The 26,518-nt window shown below is 41.0% G+C and overlaps 1 protein-coding gene across 1 annotated transcript in view; it reads left to right on the top strand.

The window, feature by feature from the left end:
• Positions 1-12,124, top strand: part of EPC2 (enhancer of polycomb homolog 2) — an 82,631-nt gene extending 70,507 nt beyond the window's left edge. Inside the window, exons 11-14 of the mRNA XM_006278706.4 lie at positions 3,030-3,166; positions 6,858-7,017; positions 8,607-8,940; positions 10,857-12,124. Coding sequence (XP_006278768.1) covers positions 3,030-3,166; positions 6,858-7,017; positions 8,607-8,940; positions 10,857-10,929 — 704 coding nt within the window. The 3' untranslated portion in view covers positions 10,930-12,124. The remainder of the gene's footprint in view (positions 1-3,029; positions 3,167-6,857; positions 7,018-8,606; positions 8,941-10,856) is intronic.
• Positions 12,125-26,518: the final 14,394 nt, after the last annotated feature.

Genomic DNA, 26,518 nt, shown 5'->3' with positions numbered 1-26,518 from the left:
GGAAACTGGTTTCTGCATATGCTTTCACTTGACTAATTACTAGAGTCCTCCTTCCAGTGCTTGCTCAAAATGGAATTTCTTTACAACGGGGAGTATAGTAAGTAGCAGATGAGCGAGTACAAATACTGAGAACACAGAATGGTCAATATTTTATTGTTAGTATGGTGTTTCCTCATGCAGAAGATGTTATTCCTACAGATTCTAGGTATTTTGGACGACAATACCATTTGACAAAATCAAATTCTGCAAGGTAGTGAAATCTTTGTGAAAATAATCCTTTCTTCATCAGCTCCTAGAAGAACTTATTTTACTGCCTACTGACTGAATAAAATTTAGATTTAGCTTTAAACTGCTGACAGTACTTTAATCCATTGAAGGAATAAAGCTTCTAGCTAGGTTACTTAATGATGGATTGTGGATAACATGCACTGGAGGCAGTTTATTTGTGATGGTTATGAATTGACCAAGCATTAGCATAATCTTGCATCAATGTGGTTTCTTGTTAAGGTATGGGTGCCTACTGTCCACATGGCCTCATGCACAACTCCACGTTATCAGTTGCAGTCTTAATTCTGACCTCTTGCTGCTGCTTGTGTTTGATTTGTAAATGTGTGTGGCATGGGAAGGAAAAAGTCAGGGAACAGTTCATTCTGCTTTAATATTTCTCCTTTTCCTGCCCACATTTATACTTTTTTCATTTTTACCTTAAGCATCAGATGATGAGTCCCACATACTGTTAGCTTTGATAGGCTTTTTTTTTCCAGGTTAGTAAACCCAGTGCATTTCTATTTGAAGAAAAGTGTCTTGACTTGGTCAGATGTTTAACATTACTTTTCAATTCAGAACAGATTATATTGCAGTTGCCTCCTTTAGAGAATAAAGTAGAAAATATTTGTTGGTATAGGTTCATATATAACACAGGTGGCCAGCCTGCACGCGTGTGGCATGCATCAGATCTGGTAGGCAACAGTAAGACCAGCAGCAGATAGGGTAAGGAGGAAAGAGCTGAGCAATGGAATGGGCAGATGGGAGAGAGCAGAGCAACAGATAAGGTAGGGAGAACAGTGACAGATAGCCCAAGGAGGAGAGAGCAGAGCAATGGATCTGGTAGGGGGAGAGGGAAAAAAGGATTGGAGTGGCACTCGGAGAGGGAGCAGGCCTTACTTTGGTACACCTGCCAAAAGGTTGACCTCCACTGATATATGGTCATTGACTATGAAAGAGACTTAGTTCATGCCTCTACAGGTACTAGGTGGGCCTTTTTAGTGAAAAGTGTGTATAATGTTAAGACTTGGTCTTTGTTATGGTATGTTCTGGTTTATTATCCTTATGGTAGGCTACAAGAAATCTGGTTTCTCTCAAGTGCATTAATAATTTTTCATTGCATCTTGTTTTGAGTCATTATAATACAGTAGAACTTTTTCAGTCTGTTCCTCCCTAAATGCATCTTGTGCTATAATTTGACTTTCAGGATTGGAATTGATTAAAATGGAAGTTAGGAATTTTTTAATGTGCTAAGCCTTGGCCAGTGAAAGTGTTGTCTGTGTCTACCTCCTCTTTGAAGACTTGTGAGAGAGCGTTTCTTCCCACCGTGGGAACGGTATAGGGAAACACCATCTTTATTTGCTTCTGTGGCTGAAGAGTTCACAGGTAACAGCTCTCAGAACAGCCACGGGGCACAAGCAAGTCTGAAGGTAGAGTCCTTTAGAACAGCTGTTGTCTCCCTATATGAAACTGCATTAATCTTAATTGGTATCCTGCCTCAGGAGCGGTCATTGTTTGCCCTGTGTCATTTCTCAACTCCATGTGGGGAGTTTTATATTGTTGGGAATAAAAAACATGCTGGATGTAAGACAAAAATAATAATTGCTCCTTTTTCTTTTCTTTTTTTCTTTTCTTTTTAGCATTGATAGATCTGCAACTATTTCTACAAAGGAAAATAAACCTCAGTATCCATGTTTTTATATGGATGCCTCGCATATCTGTGTGTAATATATATTGCTTTCCTCCTCGTCCAGTCTTGTGGGAATCCGATAAGCCTTTACACTTGCCTATGCCTGGTTCTCATGAGTCAGCAAACTCATTAAACCACCTTGACAGTCTCCCACTCCATTCAAAATGCTGTACCGTAATATGATCTAGCTGAAGAAAATGCTGTGCGGAGCAAACTTCAATGTTATCTTTAAATAAATAATAGGCATGAATGAAAAAAACAGGCAAGATTGGAAAGCTACAGGACTGAAGTTGTTAAATAAGCATAAGCAATGACAGCGAGCCTTCATTTTAAAAAGCGTAAACATATGCTAGGTTTTAGACCTATAAACCCAGCTTTTTGTCATCCTTCTCTAGTTCCCTGGTCTTCAAACTTAGTATGCGGTTTGCTGCTTGAGTACATTATGTGATGCTCCTTTTACTTCTTAAAAATCTATCTGTAGAGTGGAGCACTGATCACGTAACAGAAGTACTAGTAGTATTGTAACTACCTGATACACTTCAATTCTTCATAATGTGAATCCCAGTATCATAAAAAGAAGGAAGGTAGAAATGTAGCCCATATATAAGGAAGTGAATTGGGTGTACCTATCTCTCACCATGATCTGGAAACTCTTCTGATTTCCTGCAAGCCAGGAATAGGGATTCTTTATCCTTCATCAGTGTAGAAGACAAAATTTATCTTCTGTCTCCTGTTAGACAGAAGTTTGACTTCAGCCTACCAAGAGTGACAGCCATAGCTGCTGAGAAGAAAGACATTGACAGCAGCTTTCAATGCTAGTTAGAAGCTGTTCTCGTTGATATTGTGTTGAAAAAGGAATTGGACTCCAGTATCTATTTCAGCTGAATTTCACTTTCACAAGGCTTAAAAATCTCTTAAGGTCTATGCAGATATCCAGAGCCTTTATTTTATGCATCTTGTTTTCATATTTTTTTTTATTATTCCCCATCACACTGCTATGTATTTCAAGTTTGTTTAAGAAACATTTGCTTTCTTCAGTTACCTTTAACACTGGCATAATTTTTCTCTTCCACAGTTACAGGGGGTATCACAGAGGAACAGTTTCAGACACATCAACAGCAATTAGTTCAAATGCAAAGGCAGCAACTTGCTCAGCTTCAGCAGAAACAGCAATCTCAGCATTCCTCACAACAAACGCATCCAAAAGCACAGGTATTCCTCCTTTAAAATTGGTTTTACGTGCTGATAACTCTCTTCCATAGTTTGTCCCTTCTTGTGCTTGCTTATTTGTTAGCTTTTTGTCATAAGATAAAGATAACAGTTGATGTGTTTATTTTGTGAAATGTAGTTAAATAGTTTAGATGAAGTTCTCTTTAAATTTCTCAGCATGGCTTTGACAAATCTCTGGTTGCTATCTAATTTTATTTATTTATTAGATTTATATGCCACTTTGGGGTGGTGGGGAGCTGGGCTTCTATTTTTCCTGCAAATGTATAAGCTTCAAAAGGGTATTGATGCTGTAGTCGCATTTATAATATGCTTCATAAATTCACACCCTCAACATACTGTGCACTAACTCCCCTTGCAGATAATTTTTTTCATTGAAATCAGGAAGGCAGCTTTTGGAGTCAGTATTGCTTAGTATAAATAAGTATGCAGAATTTAGAATCATAGAACAGAAGGACCGGAAGGGACCTGTAAGATCTTCAAGTCCAGTCGCCTGCCATGGGGAGAAAGAAAATAAGTTCAAACAAGCTCAGCGAGGTGCTTGTCCAGCCTCCTCTTGAATACCCCATGGGATGGCGATTGCACTACCTCTGCTGGGAGTGTGTTCCAGATTCTAGATACCCTTATAGAGAATACTTTTTTCCTTATGTCTAGCCTAAATTTTTCCTCAACTAGCTTGTGCCCATTGGTCCTTGTCCTCTCAAGGAGTGTCTTTCTGAAGAGTTGCTCTCCTAGATCTTGGTGTTTGCCCTGACATACTTGTAGTCAGCTATCGAGTCACCTCCCAGTCTTCTCTTTACTCAGACTGAACAAACTCAGTTCCTGGAGACTCTAATCATAGGGCCTATCCTCCAGGCCCCTAATCATATGAGTGGCCCTTCTGTACCCTTTCGAGCTTACCCACATCCTTCTTGAAGTGCAGTGCCCAGAACTGGACGCAGTACTCAAGCTGTGGCCTCACCAATGCCAGAGAGGTGTTCCTCCCCCTCTATTTGGATCTATTGGCAGCACATTGGCTGATGCATGCCAGAGTTCTGTTTGCCCCGCTAGTGACTTCATTGACTCATATTCATCCTCTGGTTGATTGTCACCCCCACGTCCCTTTCAGATGTGGTGTCAGACGGTGGCCCACCACCCATCATAAAGTTATGGTGAAGGTTCTTCCTAACCAGATGAAGGACCTGGCACTTGTCCCTGTTGAATCTCATCTGATTGCATTCAGCCCATAGGACCAATCTGTCAAGGTCATCCAGGATCCTTACCCTGTCCTCAGATGTGCCCAAATTTCTCCACAGCTTGGTGTCATCTGCAGACTTAATCATTGCACTTTCCACTCCTTCATCCAAGTCATTGTTAAAGAGGATGGGTCCAAGCACTGATCCTTGGGGACACCACTGGAAACAGCCCTCCAGGTTGAGGCCATCCCATTGAATACAGCACTCTGGGATCGGCCTCTAAGCCAGTTGCCAACGTACCTCACTGTAGACTCATCTAGACCAGTACCCTCCAACTTAATTGAGAGAATCTCATGGGAAACGGTATCAAAGGCCTTGGTAGTCTAGGTAGATGATGTCAACCTCACATCCCATGTCTAGCTGATAAGTTACCTGGTCATAAAAGGACACCAAGTTTGTTAGACAGGACCTCCCCTTGACAAAGCTGGGCTGGTTGTTTCTTAATACCCTGCCAGGTACAAGCTTGTGATTGATGGCCTTCTTGACAGTTTTTTTTAAAGATTTTTCCGAGGACTGAAGTCAGACTGCCTGGTCTAGTTTGCAGGGTCATCCCTCTTCCCTTTCTTAAGGATGGGTACCACGTTAGCTTTCTTCCAGTCATTCGGGACCACTCCTGAGTTCCATGACTCTTCGAACAACCTTACCAGAGACACCGCTGTGAGTTCAGCCAGTTCTTTCAGGACTCTTGGATGCTGGTAATCTGAACCAGCAGACTTGAAAACATCCAAATATTCTAAGAGTACCCACACCTGTTCAGGACTGATTTCATGTGGACTACTGTCTTCCCTGTATTCTCTGGGCCTCTGGACACGTGATGAGTTCCCGTCTCATTTCAAGAATACTGTTATGGAATAAATACTTTAAAGCTGCATCTTTTCGAGGGGATCAACTGTGGGCTTCTCCCTCCTCCCCCTCCATATTCAGTAGGGACCCACTGCATGGGGATGGCCTCTTTTCAAAATTCAGACTTTCAAATGCCTCTTGAATCTCCTGTTTTACCTCCTTAAGGGAGGAGAATTGCCTTCTTAAGGAAGCACCACCATTCCTGAACTCCCAAATCATCTAGTTGCTGGTTGCAAAGGGCCTTTGTAACTAGATTCCTGAGTTTAGTAAAGCCTGCCCTTCTGAAGTCTAGGATTTCTGTTCTGCTGACAGAATCCCCAGCCTTTTGATGGATGGTGAATCTAATCAGATCATGATCACTGTCGCCCAGAGTCTTCGAGAGCTGTTGAGGGGGGAAATACCTTGTAAATGTGTTCAGCTTTCTTTTTGCAAGGAATCATATTTTCCCATTGTAATATCCATTGAGGGCAGAGCATGTGCTTACTGTCAAGCTTACTTTATTTGGTGATTTTGTCACTCAAGAAAAGACATGCAAGCAAATCAGAAGCGCTGTTAAACGTTACTAGGCAAACTTCTACTTACTATGTCCAGTATCACTGTGAGCAGTTTTACCTGAGTCAGTTGTCTCTACCCTCCCCTGGAACAATTTCTGTTTTAATTAGGCCTTGGACCTGCATTACAGTTGTGGTGTCATATGCATCCTTATGCCACAAAAACAGAATATGCAGACATTCATATCATCTCTGGCACCACAAAATAGTAGATCTACAAAAATGTTCTGGTTTCAAACAAGAACTTCTTTGTAGTGTTACATTTTGTAGTACCAAATGTACTAAGTGGACAGTTACTTAGTCATAAGCCTGCTATAGAAATTTCAGATTGAAAACTTAATTTGATATGCTTTAGGTAAAAACATGATTGTAAAACAGGAGATTCAAGTGGCATATGAAAGTCTAAATTTTGAAAAGCTAGCAGGCAAGTCATTTTTCCAGCTATTGAGTACTGAATATGTACCCATACACAAATGAAATAGCAATGAATTTTTGAAAGATGGATGACGGATGCTAAAAATTGCATGTTACTATTTACTGTGGTTTAAAGTGGTTTAGTAGAAGAATTATCCTTCCAGACCTCAGTAGGCAAACTGAAAGGTAAACTGATATGTGCACATTCCAGAAGCAAAGGTGTTTGATAAATAAAATGCAAAAGACCCTTTAGCATCTCAGCAAGGATCCTGACAAGGTAGATATAGAAGTGAGTGGGTAAAAGTTATGTCCAAGATGCTATGAAATGAAAAAAAACCTTATTAAATGCACAACTGAACTTGATGTACTATTCTAAGAGGAACCACTACAGTTAAAGGTGAAGAAGGCTCAGTTTTGCAGCATGTCAGTCTTCTGCCTGTCTAGCTAGGGCCAGTGTTGGGAGGAATGCAGAGAACTGCAATCATGACCTTTTAAATGTTTAATGTTACCAATATACTGTTTCAGATGATGCATCCCCCTATTTCACTGATACTTGTGCATTGTCATTGTCATCAAAGTCTTCCTTCAGCTAGTATTTGGAAGATAATGAAAATAATTTTGGTGTTCTCATAGGGCTCAAGCACCTCTGACTGTATGTCCAAAACACTTGACTCCGCCAGCGCCCACTTTGCTGCATCTGCAGTGGTCAGTGCACCTGCTCCCAGTCGCAGTGAGGTAACAAAAGAACAGAACACCAGCCACAACAATATCAATGGTGTTGTCCAGCCTTCAGGTAATTAATTCTTAATAGTAGCGGTCTAACACAGAACTCAAAATTGGACAGATAATTTCTGCTTTCTAAAAAATACATTGTGGTTAGTAATAAATGGCAACAGCGGTGATAAATTTAAATACTACTCCTTGAGTTAGACAGATTTTTGTTCAGTGACATGATCTTGTCTAATTTTCACACAGTAATAAGATAACAGAGTTATATTTGGATTGTGCTGTGGCTCTAACAGAGTTATCAGGAAAGACTTTTGTAAAGGTGCACCAATACATGGGTCCAATGTTGGATTGGCACCGATATAAAGAAAATTGACTATATCGGAAGTTAGCCTGATGTGGTTGATAATTTAGCTGATAAATACCCGTATGTGCTCGCTGCTGCAGCACAGCATGCAGGCAGCGAGGAGCACAGCCCGGCAGCATGGAGAGCTGCATGCAACTGGTAAGTCTGTTGTGGTTAAAGGGGTGGGGAAGGTAAGAGGGGTGGGGGGCCAAATCAATGCCCCCTGTGTTAAGGAAGGGTGTGGGGCTGGGGTAGGTGCTGCCCAGCCCCAGGGTAGGCATGGGGCAGAGCTGTGGCTTGTTTGGGGGCGCTAGGGGTGCAGGGCTTCTGCCACTGCACACTGCTCATCTGGGAAAGCACGGGGGGGGCATGTGCCCCCAGATCTGCATGGGGCAAGTTACAGCTGCAGGCTGGGGCCGGGGGCCGCATTGCATTGTGCTAGGGGCAGGTGGCCGCAGTGCTAGGAGGCGGCTGTGGGTGGGGGCTACAGTGAAACTTGGGGTGGCTGCAAACCCCCCCCCCCCACAAAGCCTTCTCCCAGCACTGTCGCCATCCACCCCAAGCACAGCCCTGCAGCCTGCGCTGCCCACCCAGTGCAGATATGGGGGTGCACGCCCCCACCCACCCTCCTGGACAAGCAGCAGGAGCTGTGTTGTCTCCGCCGCACCTGCCGCGTGTGCCAGCCCCCCCACCTCCCCTGTGCAGATGAGCCATGGCTCCGTCCCGTGCCTGCCCCCTCCCTCACTTTGTGGAGGGGGGTGTTGATATGCTCCCCTTTCTCCACAACAGACTTACCAGTTGTACACAGCTGTATTGGAAATCGGATCGGTATTGGCCGATCACAAATAAAAATAGGCTATCGGTATCAGCCCCCAAAATCTCTATCAGTACACCCCTAGACTTTTGATATTTAAGTATTGGTTCATAATTTGTTGTATAGGAACTGTGGTCCAGCCCCTTGTGATAAAAGTATCCACAAGATCCAGAGATACTAAACAGCGTTTTTAAAAGTCTTGTCAATACCTACTTACAAACGTAATGAATCCATACTTTTCAAAGATTCTTCTATTCAAGAAATTTGAAAAAAAAGTGGAGAAGATACTATTTATTGTTTATGATCTAAAACTTGGAAATTGCCCAAGACCCTATACATGTAGGTTTTAAGCATATCCAACATTTTTGCAGGATAACAAAATCCTTTTCTGTCCAGGTGCCTTGCTACAGATAACTATAACTTGGCACTTATGTTTTGAGGCTAAATAATTGGTTGAATTGCCTAATGTTTATTGATATACTTCTGTTTCTCACAGGAACTTCTAGAACTCTGTACTCCACCAACATGGCTTTATCTTCCAGCCCAGGGATTTCAACTGTACAGCTAGTAAGGACAGTTGGCCACACCACCACAAACCACTTAATTCCAGCATTGTGTACAAGCAGCCCTCAAACGCTTCCCATAAACAATTCTTGCCTGACTAATGCAGTGCACCTCAACAATGTCAGTGTTGTTTCTCCAGTCAATGTGCATATCAATACAAGGACTTCAGCACCATCGCCAACAGCCTTAAAACTTGCCACAGTTGCTGCCAGTATGGACAGGGTGCCAAAGGTGACTCCTAGCAGTGCCATCAGCAGCATAGCAAGGTGTGTGTGTATGTGTAGTTAAATTGGAACAAAATATCTTGAATTGCATTATTCCTGTTAGAATCGTTCTATAAATTTACCTGGCTCATCAGAGCATTAAGTCAGACAGAAATATTTTTTCCAAGATCTCTGTGTAGCCTTACCATACAAAGAGAGAGGCCTGTAGAGAGTCTTACTGTCTTGTAGGACCCAGAAGAGTTGTTGGAGTTCTTTTGAGGAGATTCCAGGATTGGGGTCTAAATAATATAGTTATGTTCTATATTGAACATATTGGATATGTCTTTATTATAGTATTATTTTTACTATAAATGTTAAATGTTTAAAATAAGTTCAGGTAACCATTTTGATTTGACTCATTCTCCCAGTTTCTGCTGGCTTTCATCAAAGAACTGTACAGATTCTGTCTCCCACACTCCATTTGCATCTGGCACTGATCCACGATGAAACTCCCTTCAAATATGATTTGGTTTCCTATGTCTCTGTGTAGAATTGCTGTTTTAGCATACAGATTACATAGCCATGGAAAAAGGTGTTGAGCAGATTATCTAAAAATAATACTCTGATCCTGTTTTAGAAGTCATCTTAAGTTTTTGGGGTTTTTTTATATGAGACAGTTATGCTAAGTGTCATGTATTTTGAATAATAAAATACATTATTTTATATAGAATAGAAATACTGCCTGGGTTCTGAGGGGTGAAATTCGCTGTGATTTCTTTGTAGTTATAGGGGGCCAGGGACAAATGAGGAGGAAGTAAGAATGCTCATGGAAAATGTTTTTTTACATGGTATGCCTAAATTAGAAAAAGTCTCTTAGCATAATTATCTAACATGATTTGAAACATTCTGGGTGTATCTATGAGTGCAGTATACTGCGCAGTTGTTACCTGGCAGTCATTTAGTACTTGCTTAAGCAGACGTTACTGCGCAGTCCTGATACCACACTGCCATTTTCAGCAACTACTGCGCAGTAGCTCATTGCACAGTAGTATCGGCATTACGTTTTGTGCCCAGTGATACTACATTGTCATTGCAATAAGCTACAGCGACTTAGTGTCTTACGTAGATCCCGCCCTCCTTTTGCCATTAGGTGTTCAGGTGTGTGCGCTCTGGATGCAAAGAGTATTTAAAACTCAGTTTGTAAAAATACCTTTTTTTTACCTAGCCGAACAGAGTAAGTTTCTGATCGGTAAAAAAGATAGACGTACACAACTCAAACTCCTCATATTAGTGCTTCAAAACACCTAACTAAACTGAGCTTTAAAAAAAAAAAAAAGTAATGTTATTAAAAGTGGTAATTTGTCCATTAACATAGAGAATGATTGTTGTTTGATTAATGAGCAGTTGTGGCAAATCGTGTATCACTTGATACATGTTATTTCAAAGGACTTTTGTATTTTACTCTGTATTTTACTACCAATAGGCTATCAACTTAGAATGCAGAAGATTTGGTTACTAGTATTTTCTTCATGAAAGAATACATAAAGAGGCTGAAAGTCGATTGTAGATTAAGAGCAGTTTAAACATCAATATACAGTTTTCTAGTACAAGTATGTGCTATCCAGGTTCCTCTTTCTTTATTGCAAGCAGGGTATTTGACTACACCGGGGTGGGCAAAATGCGGCCCGTGGGTCATATGCAGCCTGCCAGCCCATTGTATCCAGCCCGTGGGGCCCATGAAAAATTTAGAAAATTAATAATGATCTGCCCCTGGCTACTTGTCATGTGGCCCTTGATGGCTTGCCAAAAATCAGTATGCGTATGCCCTCTGCCTGAAATAATTGCCCGCCCCTGGACTACACCCTAAATAGAATATTGATTTTCATTTTTTTTAATTAAGTTTATTAAAATACTGTGCAATTGTATCTGGAAGTATTACCATTCCTCTTTGTAAATATTACACTTTTCTTTTATTGCAGAGAGAACCACGAACCAGAACGACTGGGTTTAAATGGCATAGCAGAGACGACAGTAGCAATGGAAGTGACATAACCTCCCACCAGTTGATCAACTTGTACTGATGGCGTAGTCATTTATATTCCAACTGAATGCAAAATACAATGCTCTGTGGATCACAGAGAACTAAAATGGACCTAAATGGACTATCACTATATCGTATATTAAGTCGATATATAATGTACATTTTGTAAAATTGGGAAAATCACTACCTTGTAATATAGTTTATTTGTATCATCAATATTATTTCTGTTACTTGAATAGTAGATATTCATCATCATGCTTTTGCACTTGAATTTGCAACTGAATGGATTTAAAAAAATAATTCTTTAATGGGATCATGAGCATGAAATGGGATCCTGCATCACTTGTTTTAACTATTTATTTTGCCATGTTTACATTTTGTATCTTGTACAAATAAATCCAACTTTGTGTCTAAAAAAGTTAAAGATTCATAGCTAGGAAACAAAATTCTTGTAATTTTTTTCTAAAGGAAATGTAAAGTTTTCACTTGGTTCATTTTGTTTCACAATTTGACTAGATGGACTTTTTTGGTAAATACTTTAGTGGCATTTCACTGTCAAATATGAAGTTCAAGGCAAAATAGTATTTTCTATTACTGTGCAGGGGAAAGGGATGGATCGATACATGCAAATTTAATGTAGTAACTCACTTTTTCATATATTTTGAATGTATATTTCTATTTATAATACCAGTTTATAAAAAATAATTACACAGAAAAAACAGACTAGGAAAAAATTATGCATCTAGCACACATTAAACTGTGCAGATATGAAAAATTTTCAACTGATTACATTTTACCTAAAGACTGCATATTTTAACTGGCTTTAAAACTGTAACACACCACATAAAGGATATTTTACCAGGTATGTATTGCATTATATATCATTGCAATAATTATTGGATGTCTAGATATCGAGCCATCCCAAGTGGGGGCGGGGGGAGGGTTGTGGCAAGATTGTCTTTTCAATTTTGGAGAGTTTTCCTGTGGCTACAAGGCAAGTAACGGGTTGGAAAAAGTCTGACTGTAAGCGTTGGACACCTTCGTAGTGTAGTGTTTTAGTGACTTTTTTTATACGGTTCTTGTAAATTAGATACGTGTAGTGGTGTTTCAGAATGTTTGTTTATGCACTAGTTCAGACAACTTTCCCTGTTACTTGTTCTTGATAAGTGAAAACTGCAGGGAAATAAAAATACATATCAAAATATAGACATGTTGCATAAGTGTTTATTTCACAATGTGCAAACAATTTTGAATGTAAATTTAAAATGGCATTAGTCTTTGAGGGTTTTTAATTCAAGTGTGTACTGCAATTTTAATGAGTGTGATCATTTTCTGCCTTTAATGTCTTTGTGATATAAAAAAGAAAGGAACACTAGTCAGGTGGCTAGGACCAGAGGCTTAGTAGATCCATGTTCAGTTTCCTTCTTCACTGTGAACTTGCAGTGCTACCCTGGACAAGTTGCATTATTTTTCTGTACTTCATTTCTACACCTTCTCCCCTGCCAGGGTGGTTATGTAGAGAGAGAGAGCCACTATCACACAGAGGTACAGTAGAACCCAGGTCATTTGTATATGGGTATTTTGCAATCTGCTTAATTTCCAGTTGGTGGCCAAATAAAGGATCAGCCTCAGAGCTGCTTGCTTTTTGTTATTGCTTGAAACGATGTTGCTTCTCCTATCAGATAGAGCTCATCAGTAGTCCTATGCAGCTGATGAGAGATAAGCCACCAGCCTTTGAAATTATAAACTGCAGCAAGCAGCTGGAGCACCTGAGCACACCTGTGCAGCTGTTTGCTATGGATGTATATACTCCTGGTAAGTTGGTAAATCCTCATCTTCACAGAGGGGTAAGGAATCTAAATCTGTGAAATATCTGGATTCTAATGTATCATGATAATCTATGGATTCTAATGTATCATGATAATCTAAGGATCAAGGTGTTCAAATACTCAGCAATGGTAACCATGTGTAAGTATGAAGGAAGGTCTACACCTTCAGATCTTCCACTACAGTACTCACATTGGTGCATGCCATGTGCCAGAAGGATGTCATGAAGCCACCTGTGGTGGTGCACCAGTAAGACCCCAAGACAGAGAATGTATTGGTTTTATGCCCAATACTGTACTAAGGGTGGCTATATTTGCATATTATTTTTGGGATGCAGGCATATAGAAAAGGTATTCCAGGCTTCACTGTGGCACTTCCCAGGCAGCCCTTTGACAGGTATACATGTATAGATATCCTTAGATTTCTGGACAGGTGAGCACCTTGGGAATTTTTTTTGTGTAATTCCTATGTAATTGGTTGCCAGATAGGTTGCATATGAAGTATATCTGTGTAGAACTTGTAATAGAAACTTTACTCAATCAGGTGAGTGAGTGGAAAGTGTGCACCCATTAAGCTTTACTAACAGTCTGGTTCATTCTAAGTTGATGTCAGCTTTTTTTGTAAGTTGAAGTGAGTTCAAGTGCTAGTGCACAGAGCAGCAGGAGAGATGCGAATGTGGTCATCTGCCTTGTTCTGAGAGTTGGTTGTGGTTTTTTTTTTCAGTTGGCTATTTATATTGCAGGTTTTGCATTGGAGCACATAACAAAGAGTAAACTACATTTGTCTTCCACAAGGTCTAGGTGTTTCTCTTTTTTTTTTTTTCTGTGCCACATCATCTATTTGTGCCTTATTTGGCTGTTTACATAAAGGTATCTTAATTACATGCAACAACTCTTATGCTTTTACTAGGAAATCTTTCATGGGTAGTTCTGGATATAGCATTCTAAAGTATTTTCTAGCTCTTGCAATACTGGAGAGCTCTTCAAGTTTAAGAGATCCTGAAGGAAGACTATGCTAGAAGCTCTTCCTAGTATGTCTTGATAACTAATGGCACTTTTTCTCTTTAGAAAAGGAAGAGGGGTGAGGGATTTTAGAAGTCTTTCCTGCACAGATACTGGGTACCCTAGGACACATTGAACTAGGCAGGGGATGATGGATTTGCATAGGTCATGCCGTATGTATGCCCCTTCAGCGTGGAGTTCAGATCTGTTGCTGTTTCTTACATGACTTTGTTTTCATTTTGGGTTTTATGCAGAACCAGAATTACTCCTTTATTTGGGCATACGATTTGTGTGATCTAAGGAATGCTAAGTTTGTCAGTTGTGAGTTACATAAGAGAGTAAATAATAGACATTTGCTGTCCTCTTTCTACATGCTAAGGGTTCTTTGTACTTAATCTTTGTGCTTAATCTAGACAGCCTGAGAGGCCCTTTGTAGTTAAAATAAATTAAATTAGGACATTAAGCACCATATAGTATTTACTGAAGATTTGAAAGTTTTGTATTATACCAAATTATAGCTAATCTCTTCAATTTAAAGTATTTTCACTATTACTTTAGGTTATTTTCATGGAAAATTGGGCCAAGAAGGTCTTGGTTATATAGCAGAAGTCTCCCTCCTCTTTTCCCACCTCTTGTATTCAAATCGCTCACTACCCTTTATACACCACTCTATGATGTCCTTTCACAGCCTAATGAAGAGAACTTGAGTTCATGAAAACGTGCTCCAATCTCAGTTAGTCTGTAAAGTGCACATCTACCTTGCCTTCTGCCTGACTTTAACATGGCTATCCCTGGTTATGTAGCAGTCAGTCACTCTTTTTGAAGCTTTCTAAGTGAGGGCTAGTAGCTATTTGAGAAACTTCTTTAACTCAAATATATCATGGCAAAAGATGATATGAAGAAGAGGATTTTTGTTTATAAGTAAGCTTCAAAAGCTGTCTGGTAAGCATGTCTAGAAAATGTGTGTTTGAGGATTATCAGTGATGTAATATAATACTTTTAACAGAGAGATGAGCGGAGCCTTATTACTATTCTCAGAAGTTTGCAGTGATTTTTATTGATTCTGCTGCCAAAAAGTGACAATAATGAAGTCCAACCTAAATTGAACAAAAATCAGAATTCTAATCCAAAGCTATTACTTGCTCCTAATGGCTAAATGTAGCAAAGGTTACTCGCTAGTGGGTTCCTTTGTGTGTATAAAGGACGCAGTGTCTGCATTATCTGTGTATCTCCATGGTAAATATAAGATGCATTTTGTCATAATTGGAGTGCTGTTCCATGTTGTGATAGTGGTCATTAAGGAACTTTCAATTTGGAACTAAAAATAGTCTAATGTACTTGTAACCGACATTGTCTTTGGGTTTTGAGCGTATTGTAGCCATCCGTACACTAAAGAGTCAAGTGCTGCAGGTTTTGCATGATTTCTTATTAAACAGGTTTGAGAAACTTAATATTATCATAGCCTACAAACGACATTCAGCTTTATCTCTTCTAGACAAAATTGCATTCTGAAGAATTGCACTAGGTAATGAGTTTTGGAAACTGTTTTAGGCTGATCAGAGAGTGACCCTGCAAACAGAGCTGAAAGATTGCTCCAGCTGAATCTAACAATAGGGCAAGTAATTTTTATTTTAAATAACTTGTACTGAATCCATTTTTTCTCATTTATTATTCTGACATGTAGAGGTAAAGGGGAGGAACAGTCGGAGAGCATACAAGCAGAAACCATGTGAGAACAGTTCAGATATCAGCTTACCATAATGATCTAAACCAGTGGTTCTCAACTTGTTTTTTTTCTTAACTAGGACCCATTTATAAACGTTGATGGCCAGTCCCAATCTAGTAAATAGTTTAAGTAGAAAACAGTCTGCTGGCCGCACCAGTGCTCCTCACTCCCGTCCCATTGCCCGCAAACCCCAGCTCCCCCTTATGTGGGGGGATTGGTGTGTGGGGTAGGGTGGGGTGTGTGTGAGAATCCATTTTTTAAGTTTATTTGTGACCCTTTCCTATATTCTTGCAACCCACTTCTGGGTCGTGACCCACAGATTGAGAAATGCTGGTCTAAGTTCCTCAGTTTCATTAGAACTGTATTGGTGATTCTGAAAGGAAGCATTTGGCCTATTGTGAAGCTTTGGAGGTTTTATTTCACCCCTCCAGCTTATTTCTTGAGAATGTATCAAAATCTTGAAGGTAGTTTGCCACAGAAGGTAACAATCAAAATGTGCAAAGGATCCTATACTACTTCTGTCTGAAGTTCATATAAGGCAGAGGTGAATAAAGAACCTCTCTGAAACATGATATGAGATAATTTGGTCACTGGGATTTCCTCCTGATCTTCAAACTCACATTACAGAAATATCCCTACAGAGAAATGCATCTTAGAATAGATTTTTCATACTGTTTTGAGAACAAAGTTCATTTTTTCCAACTATTCAACAGTAAAAGATTAACCTAGAAATTTATTTGCTGGCTAGATGTTGCATTTTCTTTTATATACCACACCCCCAAATATCACATACAGATGCACTATTTTTGCAAGGCCTCAAGAAATATGGGTAGAATATGGGTAAGTAGCAGAGGTCCGAGGTCTTTGGGGTGAGGGGGGCTGCACAGCAGGGCCCAATCTGGCACACCAGCTCTGGGGTCACATGGCCTGGTAAAATGCAGTCTAGCCCACTGACTCCAACTGCATGCCAAGTCTGACCCCTTCACTAGCTCTGAAGCCACATGCTAGATTCAGGACCTCAGGGCCATGTGCAAGGCTGAACCCAGCATTCTTGTTGTCAGCCAACCTTGCATGCTGTCCCAAGGTTAGGGAGGGGAGGGGCTCCCCATGGGTCAAGAAATTTGCAGCAGGAGATGGAGAAAGGGAAGGGAAGAGGCAGTGGCAGTGCTAATTGCTGTGGCTCCCATAACAGCAGCAGTACTGCCACTGCTCCACTCCAATCCCCAAGGTTCAAGACCTGCAGAGGGCCTTTTTCTTCACATATAAGCTAAATGCAGTCATTCAAAAACCCAAGGAAGAATCAATCCAATCTATGCAGGTTTCCTTGAGCTGCATAGATTGGATTGAGAGCCAGCAGAACATACTGTCACCCTTTGGTGTGGGGGTGGGCGCACAGATGTCTACACTAACTAAGGACAGAAGGCAGGGGGCACTCCTGCACGCCTTCCAGCATGCTGGAAGTTGCTGAGAGCAGCTGAGCGAGGGCCATCCCTGATTAGTTGTCAGGCACAAACCCCTCATCAGGGTAGAACATGGAGGCAGCATGGGGGGAGGAGCGCTTCACAGACAGGAGGATCAGGCCCCTCGGAGTAATGGTTGAGGGAGCAGTAACGTAGATTCCCTTCTGCCCAGCAGCAGTTCCGGGTTCAGGCAGCCCAAGGGCGGGGGGGATCAAACGGATGTATGGCTCAGCTGGGGGAAGCTCTCATCATGTACTCCCCCTCTCCAGCTGTGCAGACCCCAGCTCAGGGTGGGGGCCAGGCCTGGGGGCTCCATCCTTCCCTTCCTGTTGCTGAGCGGCAGCAGGTCCCAGGGGGGGTGAAGCTGTGGAGAACAGCCTTGCTGGCTGGGCAGCTGGTAGGGGCAGCAGGGATAGGGGGAAGCCCCTGCTGTGTAGGCCCTCCCAAACTATGCAGACCCCTCTTGCCTCCCCCCTCCCCCCCCTAATCCTTGAGGCAGCAAATCACAGGAGAGCAGGGCTGTGGGGACTGGCCCTGCTGGCCAGCCAAGCCAGGCAGGAGCAGCGGGAGGGAAAGCGCCTGCCACCTGGACCCTCCTCAGCTGCAAATACCTCAGCTTGTAGGGGATGGGACAGTGGGGGGGGTGTCTATGTTCCCCTGCTTTCCCTCCCCCTTACTACCCCATGTGGCTGCCAGGCACATGCAAGGATGCAGGATTGGGGAGCAGAAGCTTTGCTGCTTCAGCTCTGCAACAGCCCTGGGGGCAGGACTCAGCTGGCACCTGGCCAGAGCGCATGAGCATGGGCCAAGGTTAGACTGGCCGCCCTGCAAGGGGAGCGGGGTTTAGTGGGGCCTGGAAAGGCTAGAATGCCAGAGACAGCGACCTAAGCAGAGTCCGGAGGCGATCTGGTGGAAAAGTTCAATAGATTCATCTAACCTAAACCAATTACATCTGATACTACATCAATCCAGGTCTATTTTAGACCAGGTTCTGCCATTTTTAAATCAGTCTATGTGCACTGAACTTCTGTTCTGTTACAGGTTTAGAGCAGTTTCTGATCACTTATATCTGTTTGTGTGTAACGTCTGTCCCTAGCTTTAATGCACACCCCAATTTTCTCCAGCTGGTTTTAGGGGGAAAGGCACTGGTATATACCAGAAAATACAGTATTTATTTTCAGCTGTTGCAGGATGTTGCAAAACCAGCAAAAGCACTGCATGTTCTTCTGTTTTCTCCTGAGGAGCCATTGTGGATCAAGTAAATTGTAGTAACCAGTCTTTCTAACTTATCCCTGGCTTTGCCAGCCTGATTTTCCTGCCTCCCCTGAGGCCCATTTTCTCAGCCTGATTATTAACTTCTTATGGAGCAGTTAAGTGAGACCACTGGAAGAGGCTCCATGTGTCCTGCCCCAGTTTGGTTCAGCTGTGCATTGGGCAGCCAGGTTGCACAGTGTATTCTTGCAGTTGCCAGTGGGAGTGCAACCAGATTGGAAAGATGAATGCACCATACTCCCAAGCCCAGCTGTTTAGAAAGGCCAGGACTTCAGTCAAGGACAGTGTCCTTGTTGGATACACTAATTTCTAGATTAAATAATTAAAAGCTATCCTACCTCTGTCTTACATGCACATTCACTTTAGTTCCATTGGCAGACAAGAAGATCCCTTTTTTCTTCCTTTTGCAAGGACTGTTTGAACTATTGCTACTTTGGCTGTAAGGGCCAGACTGTGTCTGTTATTAGAATGGGTAGGTTTGTTTTGACCCATTTAATTTCAAACCTGTACAAACTTTGCGGGTTAAAAAATAATACTGTGTGTGTGTGTGTGTGTGTGTATATATATATATATATATATGCATAAAATATACTATTACAATTTGAATAAAAATAGTTAAAATTGGAGGAGAGGAATGGAGCAGAGAGAAGTTGGTTACAGATTAATAGAATCTAGAAGATAGTAAAATAAATGCTGGCCTAAATCCAGTTCTCGGATAAGAGCAGCTATTCATTGAAATAGTAAGCAATGGCAGAATTTGACGCTATCATTAGACTGTGGAATAGGCTACCTCAGGAACTTGTGATGGCTCTTGAAAATTTAAGAGCAGGTTAGACAAACACTTAAATGGTTTTAGCAGGGATGATCCTGCCCTGAGTGGGGGGTTGGATTAGATGACCTCTTGAAGTCCCTTCTAGCTCTATTTTGCTATGATTTTATATGCCAGAATCCAGCATAGTTATCTATGGAAAGGTATGATTCTAATATCTTGTTAACTGTTTAGACTCTTGCACCAACTGACAGCAAGAATAAATGGCCATCAGTGGACAAAAGCCAAACAAACATTAACAAAATTGGAATTTACTGAGAACTACCCTTAAGAAATGTCAAAAAAAGAACCCTGAAGAACTGTCCCATTATTATTTTAATTGAAACAAATAAATAGTAACTCCTCAAATGGAGGTAGGCAGCCCTGCTTTGGTAAATCATAACCTAATCCCAGATCCTGACATCGTTGCCCTGACAGCCTTGTAGTAGCTCATCTGTAAACGTCTGGCAAGATAGTGCTTGATTTGCACCATTGCTTTCAATGCTTCAATGACTATTTCCTAATTAATGTCATTTTCACTGAATCTTGCCCTCAGTGAAGCGTGCCTTCTGAGTTATCATCATCCCCATCTGGATGACAAGGACATGTTTAGGCCAGGCAGTTCCTAAATCAACAGCTTTGTAAATGACACCAGAAGGTGGCATCATCTGCCTTCAGTGACATTTAACTCTTTCTAGGTATTGTTCCAGAAAGGTTTTATTTGCGTGTCCCAAAACAGTTAAGGTATTATTTATTCTATTCAGTAAACCCCAGGAATTTTGGATAACTGCTCATAATTTGACTCCATTTTCTTTCTAATCTTCTTATGCACTGACCAGTAGTTGCAAACATTTCCATCCGTGCTGCTTATGAAAGCATATTTTAGTATTAATTAAATTTGTATTTTATCCAAAATAATAGTAGTAAAATTAGCTAAAGCCTTTAATATGCACAGTCACATTTGCAGATGTAATGTAACCAAGACCCTGCTTCAGCAAAATGCATAGAACCATGCTTAATTGTTAAACACATGACTCATCCTATTAAAGGTAATGGCATTTATAAACAAACTATGTGCTTTGTTGAATGGACATGGATTATTCACATGCTTAACCTGCAGCACTTTTTCAAGTGTTTTATCAAATTAGGATAAAGTGGTTCCTAAATGGCTTCCTGATAGCAAGGGACAATCACATTCTAATAGAAAACAGTCTATTTTTAAGGGTATTATTGGGAAATTTATTCTGTCAAGATCTAAAATTTCTTTGGAAATTACATTTTAGGAAAAAAAAAGGTCTTTTTACTCATCCAGAATCTGACTTTATTTGGAACAGATCATTATGAGGCATTTTTAAATGCTTTTAAGTTTCTAAATGTATTAACAAATAATTTTGCAAAATGTGTTTCATAAGGAACATTAAAATCTGGGGGTTTCATTCCAGAGCAGATTTTGGAATCCCAGAATTTTCCAAGAAATTCTGGCTGCCACACAGCTCTACTCCTTGCACAGAAACACCCTTTCAGCTGCAACTAAGATATTCCCTATTGGCAAAATATATATACTCTTTGATTCAACCCTAACCTAGCACCCTAGTTTCTGTGAACAAGATACTGAACAAAATGGGCAGGAATTGGGGTTTAGCAAGACATTTGCCTTATAGGCAGGTTATTCCATAATTACTTACTGCAGTGTCAATCACAGTTTCGTGATCTAAGACAAGACTCATCACACTACATAAATATTGTAGATCATATTCTATGGCAACTGTTAGAGATGGCCTCTGCTAGCAGGCAATCAATGATGGTAGCCAAGCACAATGGAGAAAGTTCAGGATAGATTTTCTGCTTTGTGGGGCTGGGTGTCTTCCAAATATCCATTCGTTATTTATGTGATGAACATTTAGGTGCAGAAAATATGCTAATGAATAATTTAAAAAAATACAACACTGTTGAACCAGCAAACCTTGCCCTAATAATTTGAATTAGTGACTATTCCGCCATCTTGGGAAATGCTGAGCATATTCGAGGCTCACTGAAATAAATAAGTTACAAAGGGAGTTGCTAGCATTTATCAGCCCATCAAACAAAATAACAGCCTCTCTCCTTAGTTCAAGCTCTTCTTAAACAACTTTTTCCAAGGAAGAAATGAAAGGACATTGTCAGCTACCTGATGATTAGCTTCAGAAAGTCCTAAGCCAACACTGTCCTATCTGCCTTTGTCCCATCTTCTACAGCACAGACCATTGCCAGCATGTGGTATGCTAGCTAATGCTGAGAGATGTCTGTGTAAGGCAGAGGGGAGGGGGGAATTCCTGCTTGAGCAGGAAGTGGTGAGGGGGATGGAAGGAGCAGGAGGAAGCCAGGCAGATGCTGCTGTACCTGCAGCCTTTGCTGGAGCTGCAGCCAGGGAGCAGAAGGGAGGGGTCTGCCCTGTTGGGCTGGAGCAGAGCCCTGCCCAGAGTTGCAAGTATCTGGGATGATGGAGAAATCTGATTTAACTTAAACCAGGAAGGGGTCTGGGACAGACATTGCATAAACCGGTTTGACCAAAATCAGTTAAGATTGATACTACATTCAACCAGGTTTATCTCAAACCAGCTTCAGCTATTTTCAAACTGGTTTATGTGTACAGAACATCTGTTCTGTTACAGGTTTTAACCAGTTTCTGATGACTTAAACTGGTTTATGTATAATGTCTGTACCTAGCCTAAGTGTTTGTAAGTTCAAGACCTATATTAGCTTGTCAGGCTTGTAGATGCTACAGGGCAATTATAAAAATACATGGTTCTTAAGCAAGCAACCTATACTATAAGTTTAAAAGATTTAGCAATGTAAAATTTATGTAAGTTAAGGCATATGAAAGAGATTTTTTTTAAATTTAGGCCTATGAAATATGTATTTGTTATTGCATCTTTTGATTACATTTGCATGTGAAAGTGTTTTAAAATATTAATAAAAATAGCTTTTCATATTCATGCACACAGCAGAAACTCCCTTGCAGACTCATCCTCTGGTCTCTCAGCCACTGCAAGGTGTCTTCTCCTACCTTTACAAATGCAATCTTGTCCTACTTGTACTCACCCTCCAAGGACCATTGCCTTGTCCTGTTGCTTTGACCTTCCTTTCCCTTTCCCTTCCTTCCATGTGGAAGGCTCTTTATAGTCTATCTTTCATCATAGTATACCTATTCTATGCCATTCACTATTGAAGGGTACCTCTAATGGGTTCATGTTGTCCGGCTTCATTACCCGTTACCCAGTTATCTAAGTTTAAGTATGCTCTTATCTTTGGCCATGCTGCGTCTCACATTGGGAGGAGCTCTGTAAACAGGCATGCAGTTACCTGAGGGTATAGATGCACATACATTTTGGACTGTTTTAAAAGGGCAGCAGCTGTCACATTCTAATTGTTGTGTGTGAACAAGCTGTTAATGTTACAAATGTAGTAAAATCAGTCATAATTTAACACTGAATGAAGCATGCATACATGTGTCCATACCCTCATTATCTCACTCCAACCTGTCCTTACAACTCTTGTTTTTTTTTTAACTTGACAACAGATTGGCCTCTGCACTGTTACCTGAAAGGAGAATATCAGGAGGATGGAAATGGCCTTTTCTCTATGGCTGTAGGAGACAGGACTAGAAGCAATGGTCTCAAACTACAGCAGAGGAAATTTAGGTTGGAAATTAGGAAGAAGTTTCTGACTATGACGATGGTTGACCATTGGAACAGTCTACCTAGAGAAGCTGTGGAATTTCAATCCCTGGAAACTGTCAAGAGCAAGTTAGACACTTGTCTACGATGGTTTATTTGGGGATAATCATAGCTTAAGTGCAGGCCTCGACTAGATGACCTTGTGCGATCCCTTCCAGCCCTACTAAGGACTTTAAGGTTCAGAGCACTGTCCTGTGTTTTGTGACTTGGACACACATGTGACCAAGCCAGGGTTCTGAGACCATTATTTTTCATAACTGAAATTATTTTTATTGGGTCTCTACATGAGACGCTGTCACCATAGCAATGAGCTATTATAGCTCATCGCTACAATAACGTAGTGTCTAAAAATAACCATGCACCTCCCAGACTGCACAGTACTGGTGAGTACTGTGCAGTCAAATGACCGCGGAGTACCAAATGCACAGTTCTGGGCACATGTAGAGACTCCCACTGTATTCCCTGGATTACAGGGCCCAAGGTTCCATTAAGGGCTTTTCTCTAAAACATTTTGGTTATATTAAAATCTGCCAGTGCTGCCTTTGAACATCTCTGAAATCAATGTTGTTGATTATCATGACATCAGGACCCAAATAAAACTTCTTATTTACCAGGCTGTTTTCATTCCTACCCTGCTATATGGGTGTGAGACTTGGGAAACATATTGGAAACCCCTGAAAACATTGTAGTATTACCATCGGCAAAGTCTTTGGAAAAACTTCCATATCAGTTGGAAAGACAGAAGAATGAATGCCTACATTTTGGCTCGAGCATACTCTATTAGCATTGAAGCCGTGTTTATACAACACTGTTAGACCCTGACTCCATGCAGTGCCCAATGACTAGGGAGATGATAATCCAATTGCTCATGGGTCCTGTTAATCATTAGCCAGAGCAAGCAGGGAGCAAACAGCAGCACACACTGCTCGCAACAGCTTTATTCAGAATGGAGACAGCTTTGGGTCAAGTCCCAAAAAAACTAACAAACCAGGGACCTGCACTGAACATTAGTTTTTTTTCACATTTTATACACCTTGGTTTATACTCATTAACATTTATTCCACCCTCTCTCCTCCTCTGTTTTGCCCATATCTCCTCCTATCTCAAGCTCCACCTCCGTTTACTGTTTACTTCATTAGCATGGAATTGCCTATGCATTTTATTTGTTTACATGAGCGCATTCATTTATTTCATTTGTTTTTGCTATGAGCACATGTTTAAGACCTTCACTCCACTTCTTCAGTCACTGGACAGACTTTGACCAAAACCTGGAAGCTTCTTCACCAATCACTTTTTTGCTTATGGTCATCTCGGATTCTGTTACCAGTTACATGTTGTCTTTCACATTCCGGTCTGTTTTTCAGTCCCGTGTTGTACCATCTTCCACATTCTTAAGACTTCACCTCATTCACAGCACGCAGACCCACACAGACTCACTTGAGCATGGTTGACACAGTTAAGATGGTTACTTAGCATAAGCAAATGGATGGCTTAGCATAAGCATTCATAAGTAAAATCTTATATATAAGCTATATATTTTACAACACTACTATCTTGTTAAGAGAATGCTTGCTTAAGCGTTCTGCAATACACTTTTACCATATCATTCTGCCCTGTGGTTAGCAGCTCCGCTAGGCCAAGGGTCACGGCCCTTTATTCAGCTGCAAATCCAGTGCTCCCCAAGATCCAAATATAGTTACCCTAACAAACACCAGCTCTGTTGGACAGGACACATCATAAAGATACTTGACAACCAGTTTCCAAAACTGATCCTGTATTTCCAACTCACTGATGGTAACTGCTCTAGAGGTGGGCAGAAGAAGAGATTCAAGATCACCTTGAAGGCCAATCTGAAAAATTAACATCAATACTTGGGAGACTCGAGCACTAAATCATCCTCAACAACTCTGTGATGTACGACAAGGTATCAGTCACTTCGAGCAAATTTGTCTCATGATGGGTGCAGGTAGATGAGAGAGACAAAGGGAAAGAGCTGTGACCCAGTGTTACCAAGACCACCACCTTTCCTTCCTTCTGGAACTATTTGCCATGTCTACAGTCAAACTCAGATTGGGCTCATCACTCGCTGATGAGTCCCGGTACTTACTGAAAGACTGCCTCAGGGGACTGCTGCTGATAACGACGTAGGAAAATGAGGCATTACTTGCTCCCCTCCATATCCAATGTGCGAGAAAAAAATGATCAACACCTTTCTGTGAAAATGAAACCAGACAAGTATATTATTAATTTTCATATGCCCACCTAAGGGACCAAGGGTTTGTATTAAGATTTTAACTTTAAGTTTAGTCACTGTAATATGCTAGGACTAGTAAGGTGGAGGAGAGGAGTGAATATAAAAACAAACAGAAATGATTGATGCTCAGGTTTTGTACCTTTTTGGATCCTTGTTCCAGCTTGAGACCATTCACAGATGGAGGGCTCAGTTCATGTGGACAATTTTTTAGCATGAGGGAAATGAGTATGGTTTTTACAGAAAAGACATTGGAAGTGGTATCCTTATTTAAATATGTTGGAATTTGTTTTAATAGAAATATGAGCTGAAAAAAATGCATTGAAAATGTAAGCATTAAAGCAAAATAGTCCTTTTCCATTAAGACTGATTGGAGGATGGTACTGGCAGCAATAAAGGTCTATAGATCTAAGACAAAGTCTGTTTATTGTACCAGGTGAAACTCTGGGGTTCTGACCTTATGGTTCATTCAAGAATAGAAAATATTTTGAATAATCTTCCAAGGTGACCTTTATCTCTACCAAATTCTATGGTGAGGGGACTTACACAATCTGACACTGCGCTGCTTAATGTGAGCATTTGAGCTCAATTAAGAACTCTAAATTCCTGGATAAAAAGTAGAACTTTTACCCCTATCAGATATTTTAAGAAGTGTATTTTAGAAGCCTCTGCTCTTCCAGGTAAACCCTTATTTGGATGGTTAAATAACAATCATTCTTCTCCAGACAAATGGCCCAAGAAATGTGCTGGCCATCATGGATTCAGTATTCCCCCTTATATTTAAAAGAAGACATACACTTAAGAATAAAAGGGTGCTTATACATTTGGTCCAGGGTAGGGAGGGGGGCATTTTAATTACAGTGGCTCCTGAGAGTGTATTCAGCAATTTAATTACAGTGTCTTGTGTATTCAGCACCCCACATTTTAAAATGGTGGCTAGGGTGCTTTAACTGAAGCTGGTTTGATGAACTTTAGTTTAATTACCCCGCCGCCATTTTGGAATAGGGGACACTGAATACACGAGATGCTGCGGCACACTGGATCATTCTGATTAAAACACTTCGTGAGACTCGATTAATCAAAACCTACCTATCTGAATTACAAAACCACAAACAACAAGATGCTATAACTAGACTGCGATTCACTCAAAGGAGATGTGTGGTCATTATAGGCAGGTGGTATTGAACCCCATATACAGACAGGATTTGTTCTTAAGGGAAAAATTAAGTATATCAGGTATGTTCAACCCCCTGCCTATGGGCCAAGTGTGGCCCATGGAGTCATTGCATCTAGCCCATGGGACTGTCCATGGGCTGGAAAATTTGGTGTTGGGGAGCATTGACAGTTAATAAAGCCACCCTTCCCTGTTCCAAATTCCCAAACCATAATCCTTGCATAGCAGGTTGGAGCCAGGCTGTGTCCTCTTCTCCCTGTGGGGCTAAGCTGTGCTCCCTCCCTGCCTGTAGCTGAATTGTGGCTGGGCCTTGCCCCTTCTCCCCACAGCTGGACTGGTGTTGGGCTATGCCACCTCTCTCCCTG

This window comes from Alligator mississippiensis, chromosome 4 (genome assembly GCF_030867095.1).
Source record: "Alligator mississippiensis isolate rAllMis1 chromosome 4, rAllMis1, whole genome shotgun sequence".
In the NCBI taxonomy this organism is placed as follows: Eukaryota; Metazoa; Chordata; order Crocodylia; family Alligatoridae; genus Alligator; species Alligator mississippiensis.
Note: the sequence above shows the minus strand (reverse complement) of the source record. Positions and strands in the feature narration are given on the sequence as shown.